At 41.4% G+C, this 10,772-nt stretch overlaps 1 protein-coding gene across 1 annotated transcript in view; it reads right to left on the reverse strand.

The window, feature by feature from the left end:
* Positions 1–10,772, reverse strand: part of STMN2 (stathmin 2) — a 65,697-nt gene that overhangs the window by 24,173 nt on the left and 30,752 nt on the right. The window contains exons 2-3 of the mRNA XM_006034574.3: positions 5,822–5,917; positions 4,301–4,473 (exon numbers count right to left, since the gene is read on the reverse strand). Of these exons, the coding sequence (XP_006034636.1) occupies positions 4,301–4,473; positions 5,822–5,917 (269 nt within the window). The remainder of the gene's footprint in view (positions 1–4,300; positions 4,474–5,821; positions 5,918–10,772) is intronic.

Genomic DNA, 10,772 nt, shown 5'->3' on the forward strand with positions numbered 1-10,772 from the left:
AAGGCTCATTTCCTTAAGGCACAGCCACCCTTCTTGGGCTCCCATCATTTCAAAACTCCTACTCTGCAGTGCGTCCTTGACTAATCGCCTGAGTTCATTGAAATCAGCTTTCCTAAAGTCTAGCACTTTCACCCTACTAGTTACCTTACCCACTCGATGTCTTATGGTGAATTCTATTATTAGGTGATCACTGTCCCCCAGATGGCTACCGATCTGGAGGTCCCGTACCATGTCATCCCCCGTTGCCAATACCATATCCAGTATGGCATTCCCCCTAGTGGGACCGTGTACCTCCTGTGTCAGGTGGAGGTCCTGTACACAGGTTAGAAACCTGCGTGAGCGGTGGGACTTTGCTGTCTGTGACTCCCAGCAGATGTCCGGGTAGTTTAGGTCCCCCATGACTACCGCCTCTTTAGCTTTTATGGTCTCCGAGAGTTGCCTCAGGAGCCCCGAATCCCTTTCTTCCCCTTGATGCGGGGGTCTGTAGCAGACCCCTACCACCAAATCCCTTTCTCCTTGCCCCCCATGTAGCCTAACCCACAATCCTTCTACCTCCTCATCCTTGGATTCCGTCTTGATGAGGGTTGACGTATATTGCTCTCTGACATAGAGTGCAACCCCTCCCCCTTTCTTCCCCACCCTGCCCTTTCTGTACAATCTATAGCCCTCAATATGTACTGCCCAGTCGTGGGATGAATCCCACCAGGTTTCCGTTAGCCCCACTAAGTCATGTACGTATTGAACTAGCCATGTACGGATTGAACCTTGGTCTTCTTTCCACCTCATACTGGAGTTTCTATAAATAATGCCTCTGCACTGCTTCTCATTCCCCTTTCACCAGGCATCATTGTTGGCTCTGTGGCCCTATGGCTACTGGTTGCTTGTCTGTGGATGCACACCAACTTCTGATGCCCCTGAAGGGGACTGGAAATTGTGATTTGAAAATTAGGGCAGCTAAAGGAAAGAAAATAATTTCATGATAAAATCTCCTGCTTTGGCAGGAAAATCTGCTATATAGAGTGAGTGGTTCTCTATTTCTCTTCCCACTTCAGCTGGGCCAGTAATTCTGAATTCCCCAAATATGTGCCCCATCCATCTCTAGGACGGGAAGAGAGAAATATTCTGCAGGTTCCATTTTTCTCCTGTCTTGACATTTAGATCCTTAACTGTGAGACTACTGAGGTTTTGCCGATTTCTGTGCCGTGCAATGGAGCAAAACTCAGGTGCATTTGTCTCTATGATACGATCAGAGAGCTGGATCAACTGTATTAAAAATTGCCTTTTTGCCAATGAATAGAGCAACACTAATAATAACCTTGGAGGAGACAATGTGTTCCAGCCCCATCACCAGATGGGGAGTCCTGCTGTGGTGTTAGCAGATGGAAAGGCAAATCAGGGAAACTGGCCACTCCATATAACAGAAGAAGCATTGTTCATGCTGTGCTCCCTGGGTGGGACCCTCTCCTTCAGCATTACTAATAACAGGATTAAAAAAGACACATTGCTTTTACCATATAACTGACAGCATCAGTGTCAGAAAATATGATCATTGCTCTGAATTCTTTGTGATGTTAAGCATTAGGGACCAGTGCGATTAAATTTCATCCAAATACAAGGCCATTAAGAGGGTTTAATTACATATGATTTCTCTACTGTAATCCAAAGACTAGTAGAATTGTGCCTCCCTTTAGTGTCTAATTTTCATGCTAATATGCTGATTAATGACAGTCATAATGTATAATTGAGCCTAGGGTTTTTGAAGTCTATACATCTGGGGTGTCAGTTAAATAGTCCAAGGTCAATGGACATATATTGTTTGATGTTAGAGATCTGGTTCAATTTTCCATACCATTAAGAAACTCAAATGATGAAGAGCACTTTCTATTTACTTACTAAGAGATGAAAATATAGCACATGTACAACATAAAAATAACAGACTAATAATGATGCACTGTGAGGAAAGTTCTGTATATGGAAAGACAAGTCTATTAATATCCAAAGAGGGTTTCACTGTGAGATGCAAGATTAAGCAAAAAAAATCTTTCATGAAGAGAGGGTGGTATTAGGTGAAGATTATTAGGAGAGATGAGAAAGAGGAGGAAAATAAAGGAAAGAAAGAACATGATAAAAAGGCAGGCATGAAGGGATAAGAATTATGATAAAGAAATGGGGAAACAAAAGCACAAATAAGGAATAATTGGAATGTATGCATTGTTGTAGGCTTTTTCACATGAACTTGACAATTTATTAATGAACGCTGTTCTAATTAACAGTGCAGTCTAATTGCAAACTGGTGTGGAATCAATTAATACTTCATTTTTTAAATGACAATTCTCATCAATTAGTTATATTCCATGTTTATTAAAATTGTGTTCATTAAAAGTTTATTATGTTGGAAGGACACGATCTATGATGATTATATCTGATAACTGCTATAGATGGGTAAAAGAGCATGGTACTGACTGAGGAACTGGTACATGAAAATAATTCACCTAGCAAGTTATAGGTGGAGACCATCATTCAAAATGAATGTATTTGTAGGGGGAAGGACCCCAGTGTCTGCAACTGTGGCCAGTTCTTGGATTAATGACATAATTAGGTTTCCTGCGGGAAGAAATGCACACTTTGATCTGTGAAATGACTTGGCCTCTATGGTTTAGATATTCCAGTAAAATATTTGTACAGTATCAGGTTTCTTAATTGCTGTTATTTCATCCCTTTGCTGTCCCTTTGGTTAACCACTTTTCTAAATGGATTAAAAATAAGCGCAAGGTCTGATGATATTAATCAGCATAGCTCCATTGACTCCAAAGGGCCTGATTCTCCTCATACTTACATTTATGCCATTGACTTTGACAATTATTCCTGATGTAGACTAAAGTAGAGTTGGAGCCTTTTTTCTTCTCTAGGAAATAGCTTATGAACTGCTGCAAGCACTTTCAGGCTGTATCACAGGTCCATCTATTTCTATGTTTATTTTTGCCCATATTTTGCAAAATTCTGCAAGATGTGGTCTCTATAGCAAAGGATAACATTCAAGATACTCAGAGACAGCTGGACTTGCTTTACTTTCACAAATTTCACACACGAGCCTTTGTGGGGTGCAGTTATTTTGCACATCTCTAGTGAAATATGGGCCTGAAACCAATTTAATTGCCCCAGACAGGATGGATCAGTTGGTATTATAGAGCTGACACAGAAGTATTTAGCTCTTCTTCAGTGCTACAGGGAAAGGAGGGCATGACAGTAGGGAATGAATAGGGGCTGCCTGTCTGCTTTATGCCAATCTTTCATTGATTTTTTTGGATTCCTGTGACCACTGCAGCCTGGCAGAAGCTTGTATCACTCTCAGATCACTCTACTGTAGCATAAAGGTGTCATACATGGAATGGCACTAAGGGCTGAGTCCAGCACAGATGAATTTTAGACTTGTGCTTGCTTGCTTTTTTCAGTTAAGAATCATGATTTAACTTGGGGAAAAATGCTTTATAGCAAATACAGCTTAGGCATATACACTAATGAAACCTGTTCCTAAAGATGATTTATAGGTGTGCAAGTAAGGACTTCTTTGCCCCCTCAATCAGGGTAAAATCCAAATAGCTGGAGTATAGTTGTTTCTGCTTCCTGTATATACCCTGGGTGCATCTACACGTGGCCATACAGCGCCGTTGTTACTGCGTTGTCATTTAGTACTTCCTCTTGGAAGTACTAAATGACGGTGCAGTAACAGCCTGTACTGTGCCGTGCTGGCCATGTAAGGTTATTTTTAGCTGCTACGTTGCTGTAGCAACACACTATAATGAGTTTTGCTATGGTGACATAGCTGTGGTGTCACAGTTTTTACCTGTCGATGCTACATTATTGGAGATGCGCCCCTGTGTTTGCTTTTATCTTATTTGTTGCTAGAAGGTCTAATACCATTTTAGAAAGCACATGACAAACACCCACACGACTCTGAAATGCTGATTAAGGTTATAAAGGAGAAAGAGAAGATTTTTATTCTATATAGAAGCTTACATAGACTACCCTTGAAACAAAGAACATGAATTTAAACTTTTGTAAGAGTTCCTGTTCGCAGATACCTTATTAAGTAGCCCTGGCTATTAGAACTGGTCAAATTTGTTCCTTTTGCCTAAAAATGTAACAATCAAATAGTTTTTCATTCAGCTTCTTTTCATCCTAACTCCCATATTCATTGAAAAAATCGTGCAAGGAGTCTACTGTGAGTCACAGATATCAATGGAAATGATTTCAAAGGGGAAGACATAACTGCTGATTTCTTTTAAAGAGGAAAATATACCTTTCTCCTCTCCTCTGCAGCTTCCAGCTTTTTCTGGATCTCCTCACGAGACAGTTCTTTCTTCTTTGGAGAGGCTAAAGTTCGAGGTGCTTCTGAGACAGGCGATGGTGGCTTTAAGATCAATTCAAAGGCCTGGCCAGAGGCACGTTTGTTGATCTGTTTAACTTCCATATCTGTGAAGTAAATTTAACAATGCTAAACCCAACCTTGTGTTTAGGAATGGAAAGACAATATCTATAGTTGTCTAGGAACCAGCAGTATATAGGGGAATTAGCAGAATTGCATTTGGTACCTCAAGCAAAATGGCTGACTAGAGACTGAAAATTGTTCTAGCAAGAGGTACCTTCCCTTTCATTTCAGCATAAGTTGATTCTTTGCCTTTGCTGGGAGCCTGGAAGAGTGCCCTGTGATGCAGACAGACATTAATGTGTCATATGTAGTAGGACTGTGCAAAGCTTAGGTTGCTGATTCGATCTGGCAGAGATTCAGCTCGATTCGGCAGCCAAATCTCCGAATCCGAATCAAATCAGGAGACCCTTTAATCTCTCCGAATTGAATATGAACCACCCCAGGATCCCAGGTAAGGCTGCTGGGGCCAGCCCAGGTGCTGGTCCCAGCCTCCCTTACCCTACCCGGGGCAACGTGCCACGTGCCAGAGCGCACATGCATCGGGGTTCCCCAGGGCCAAGGAGCACTGGCACATATTGTGCTGCTGCCCTTTGTCCCTGGGGAAATGCATGTTCCCACTCATGGGGACATGCCCCACTTGTCAGGTCATCAGAGAAGCTTACCTTGCAGCTGAAACTTCTCCTGTACCAGTTCTATGGATAAAGAAAGAACATCTATTTCTAGTAATGTCCCCTTAAATTCATTTTTAAAACACTTTCCCCAATGTTTTGTTAAATTCTCTTGGGGTCAAGAGCTCTACAGACCTCATGGGTAGAGTGCTGGTCTGTTTTTTGGGTTTTTTTTGCAGTTGCTATTGAGACCCTCTTCTCTGTAATCCAGAAATGCAACCCCCCCCAAAAGTCTGTCCAGTCGCTTGCCATCCTACTGCCTGTCTGCTGGCTCACAGACAAAACACCCTGTTTGTATTTATTTAAAAACACAGAGCCTGTGTACTCTGAGCCTCCTAGAGGAAACTCCAAATACACTCTTTTTAAAGAATTCCCTCATTATTTATCACGGAAAAAAACACGTTTTGTTTTTTTTCCCCTGAGAATTGCATAAGCCATGAATATTTGTAGTTCTCAGGTGGGAAGGACTTCTTGAGGCACTAAGAACAGTATAACTAATTATAAAATAGCTAGCTTTGAGATTTTAATACATTGTTCTTGGGACCAAACTTTCCCCATAGTGAGTGATAGGCAATCAATACAGGCTAACAGTCAGAGACAGCAAGTGAATTGTTAAATAAGTATTGAGTAAATGACATGAGAAACTGTTGGAGTGAAATAAGTCATTTCCCAGCACTGACAAATTATCTAATAAGTAAGATGATTTCCTGTGAATGTTACTCACCATCATATTTATAGATATTTATGTTGCGAGGTTCAGGATAAAAACAAGAGCAGATCAGAGACAGCATGGACAGCTCCTTCATCTTTTCCTTGTAGGCTGAAATAAGAAATTGTGTTAGCATACCTCAGTTTCCTTATTGTGAGTTTTTAATTTAGGGGATAATTACAGTAGCTGGCACATCTGCTTAGCCATATGTCTGGCAGAACATTTGAATCCCAAACTGAAAGATTTCTCTCAAATGTATGCCATTTCTTCTGAATTTTATCTATTTAACAATAGATACATGTCCAACACGTAGTATTCTAGAGACTGTTTTTGACCCCAGGCTTCCTATTGTATACCATATAGTTTCAGTTTCACATCTGCTACTCTGGTTGTTTCTGGCTTATATAAGATGAGTCGACCTGCTCCAAAATATATTTAATATTAGGGTTGCATTGTTGTGCAGTTAGATGCAAGCGAAGTTCCTCTGATACCTTCAAATGCAACTCTGCAATCAAGATCTATGAAATCCTGCTCATATGTTGCATCATACAAACAGATGCTAAAGATACAAATAAATGTGTTTCTCAGATTAAAAAAAAATAAAAACAGATACGGATAAATTATATGGTTCTCAGTAAAATTTCTTTATGCATGTTAGTTCCTGAAACCAAAAAAGCAGTTTTCTACTTTTCAGAAAAAAGCAGCCAAGATTATTGGGGCAGAATGAGAGACACACTCTAATCTAGTGTTAGGCCATTAAGGAGTTTAATAATGCTTTTAATGTATAAAATGGAGCAATAGACTTGTTTATAGTCACCAGGCAGGTCAGTAGCAGAAGCAGGGAAGAACCCTGATCTTCTAACTCCTAGCTCCGTGTCCTATTTGACTAAGCTGTAGGAACATACATTGTAAGAGTTGCAAATTTTCAAACTCTCTATACTGATTTGTATCTTCAGAGAGTTCATCATACAAACATCCTTCAAATTCATCTTTGTATACAAAAGTGTCTCTCAGCACGAGAAATTACTTAAATTATTCATGTAGATACAGGGTATGTAAGCAAATGTTCACATATGCTCTAAAATATAAACAGTGCTGAAATTCTTATAATAAACATATTGGGACAAATTTAGCACTGATATTGCTGCATTAAATCAATAAAGCTATGCCAGGGATGAATTTGACTTGTTAGTTTTAAAATAGTAGATGTATAGGAAACTGCCACTCAGTTTGCTTACTCCTTCTGATCTTTTTTTTCTCGGAGGACCCAAGCATTTTCTATCAGAGTCTGACTGCTTTCAGTTCCTAACAGTAATGACCCCCAGGGCCATGATTGATTCAACAAGTTTCCAGGATTGGATGTCAAATCAGCATGTGACTGCTGCTTAGGGTCAACAAGCAGCTTCTGATTGTGTGATGCCAAATAACTCACACAATGTGTATGCATCTGACTGTATGCCTCATGTTAACTCTTATTGGGCACATCTACACATGTGCTTTACTGTGCAGTAGACTAATTTACTGTGCAGTAAATCATCACTGTCTACACATGCACCACAATTAGGCTGCAGTATATTAATTGACTCTGGTGTAGGATAGTCCTATCAAACACAGGTACTATCCAATGGTGGCGTAAATTACAGCACTTAAATGCATATGTAGATGGTGAAGTTGGAGTTAGTTTACTCTGGCTCAAATTGCACCAGAGTTTACTGGGACTGACAAATTCTTTTACTTTCTGGAAAAATATCTATAGTGTAAAATAAAACATTTGATGGACAGTAAATTAATTATCTAACACTGGGAAGACTAACTGGATTTATATCAGTCATTGCGTACATTTACAAGTGATTGTTTTGTTTTTGATGGCCAAATGCAATGTAAACAGAATCACTCCTTAGCATACAGTATCATGTATATAATTATTTTACAATTAAAAAGAGCTATGGAAAAGTTACATATTTTAAATTACAAGATAACATTATTCATTTTGGTTTTAATCCAGCAAAGCACTTAAGCACATGCTTAATTTTAAGCACACAAGCAATTATATTGATTTCAATGAAACACTCGGAAGCTTCATGTTAAGAACTCTCATTAATAGTTTGCTGGCTAAAAATACCATCCCGTGTTTCTGTAGAAATAAGTAAGCAACTATGCATTCTGTTGCTTGGATTTCTTCTCTGCCTGGTATATGATATTAAGATTTTGTTAAAGCATTTAAAAAAATCAGGAGAGGTATTAGTTCTTCGAGACTGTTGTCTATAAAACATGGCTTGGGGGAGATAACAAGTTGATCTGCTTTCATTTCTTTCAGCTGCACAAAAAGCACCTTGATAGTGGTTGTCCTATTTCATTCTGGCCACTGACAGAATTAGGATGATATACTGTGCTTTAAAAGCACTAGGCTCTTTTTTCTCTAATGTTATAATTTCTATTTGTCCTAGAAAGTCCTTCAATGTCACTTGTAACTTTTCTTGTGCAATCCTGCCAAGTTCTGGAAGTTTCTACATCACTAAAAGTAAAACATACAAATAATATAATACAATAAAGGAAAGGCTTCATATCCCTTCTGTCTTAGGTACTTATGTAGTCTCTGTTACTGTGGTATCTGAGTGCTTCACAACCTTTTAAATACATTTCTTCTCTCAATACCTAAGTGAGGTAGGGAACTATTTTTTCCATATCTTTCAGGTAGGGAACTGAGGCCTAGAGGACATGTCTACATGAGATGCTTCATGTGCAGTAGCTTAATGACACTGTGCAGTTGCGTGTCACAGCACGGACAGTGCTAATATGCTAAGGCACAGTATTGATTAGGCTACCAGGCAGTAGTGTCACTAAAAAGGTGTTCGCCAGCACTACTGCATAGTAACTCTAGTTACTGCACATTTAGTACTAAATTAAATGTGCAGTAAGTACTGCGCATTAATGAACATATTGATGCTCCCAGAGAGACTGCAGCCTTGATCCTCGAAGGTACCTAAGTCCCATTGATTTGGATAGAATTTTATTGTGGAAGAGTTTATCTAAAGTGACCCAAATGCCTAATTCTCTAGGCACAGAGATTTCAGTGGGAATTAGGGGCATAAACACCTAAGGGTATCTTTACATGTGCTCTGGGGGGTGGGGGTGCTTGAATTGGGGTGGCTCTCGCTAGAGCTGCTCTAATTAAAGTGTCTGCAGCATCTCATGTATTCAGCATCTCATGCTTCAAAATGGCAGCAGGGGCACTTTAACTAAAGCTTGTTCAGTGAGCTTTAGTTAAAGCACCCCCACCACCATTCTGAAGTGCAAGTACATGAGATGCTGAGGTTGCTAGAGAGTGCTGTCCAGCATGCTCCAGTGGATTTGATTAACTGAGTCTGCTCTGATGAGCTGTAATTATAGTGTGTTGGAGCAGATGTCCCACAGGTCTACAGGCCCCCTAAGTGACTTGGTCAGGGTTACACGGGAAGTGTGTGAGAGCAAGAAACTGAATCCAGATTTCCAGTGTCCCAAGCTAGTATTTTAGCCACTGAACCACTCCTTTTCAAAGGGCAGCTTCATAAGACTTATATGTACAGACAGTGTTTAATTTTGCATAAAAAGCAATTACTTTATTTTTTAGATAAAATGACAGACAGGGAACCCCTTTTTGTTCCTCCTTACTGTATTTAAATCAAGACAATTTCTATATGTATTTGAGGAGATCAGAGCTGTCTTGAAATTAGCCTTTCAGCTTGTGCCTGATATAAAAGGTAAAGACTATCCTTTAATTCAGTAGGGTGGAAGGAATAAGTTTAAGTCAATGGTCCTAAAATTAACAGACATATGTTCCTAGGTTGATTCAGTCAGGAAATGACTGAATGCAAATGCTTCAAGTGTTGTGTTTCATAGGCTTGCTACAGATGTTACACTTAACACGTGTTAAGTACACAGAAAGCTCTTTAAAGCTGTAACAGAATAGGTGTCCATGGCCTGTAAAGTTCTTTAAAAATGGCAGACCATGCTGTAAGTTAACCTTTGATGGACGTGTTACCAGACTAAAGCGCTTTAGGTTACAGGCCTTTTTCAAACATCTGTGCCACATCCAACACATATTGAGCTAGGCTGCATTCGCTGGCATCCCAGGAGCCTCTTACAGGGTGGTGTGCTTGCCTCAGGCAGAGCTTATCTGCTCTGCCTGCACAGGGCTGGTCATGCTCTCTCAGTTGTCAAGTCAGTGACAGTCTTTGTTCCTGGCTAGCTGTGAGCCACAGGCTGGCCAGGAGGGGGTCCCTGCAGCTGACCCAGTGCTGCAGCCTACCTGGAAGGGCTCCTTTTCCCCAGCTGCAGCCAAGTAGCAGCACTGTGTGTTCCCAGTGCCACTTTTTACTGCTCTGGGAACTCTTGTGGGGAGATGAGGGGAAAGGAGCCCCCTTGCCATGGTGGGGCCCAGGCCAGCCCCTAGCAAGACCCCAACTGGGAAGCTTGGGATAAGCCTGCCCAGCTCGGGGGCTCCTTTTCCACCCTCCCCACCAAAGTTCCTGACACAGGGAACTCATACAGCCACTGCTGACTGCAGCTGGGGAAAAGGATCCCCTCTGCTGGGTGTCTCCCCAACCCCCACTTGCTGTCTGGGGTGTCTGGGGGGCTGGGCTGGGCTGTCCTGCAGCAGGGGAGTTCCTTTCCCCCGGGTGCAGCCAGCAACGGCACCATTAGTTTTCTATGCCACTTTTCGCAGTGTTGGGAACTCCCATGGGGGTGGGGTGGGTGGAAAAGGGACGCCCCCCACTGCAAAGGGGGGCCAGCCAGGCCCCTAGAAAGACCCAAGCTGGGAAGCTGGAGGGGGGGCACTTTGCAGTGGTTTTCCTCCCCCCCCTCCCCCCCCGAGTTCCTAGTGCAGCAAAAAGCAGCACAGGGAACCCGTGGTCTTGGTGCTCACTGAAGCTTGGGAAAGGGAGCCCTCCCCATTATGAGGTCCCCCCTACCCCCAAGCTTGCTG

The sequence above is a fragment of the Alligator sinensis genome, unplaced genomic scaffold (assembly GCF_000455745.1).
Source record: "Alligator sinensis unplaced genomic scaffold, ASM45574v1 scaffold910_1, whole genome shotgun sequence".
Taxonomy (NCBI): domain Eukaryota; kingdom Metazoa; phylum Chordata; order Crocodylia; family Alligatoridae; genus Alligator; species Alligator sinensis.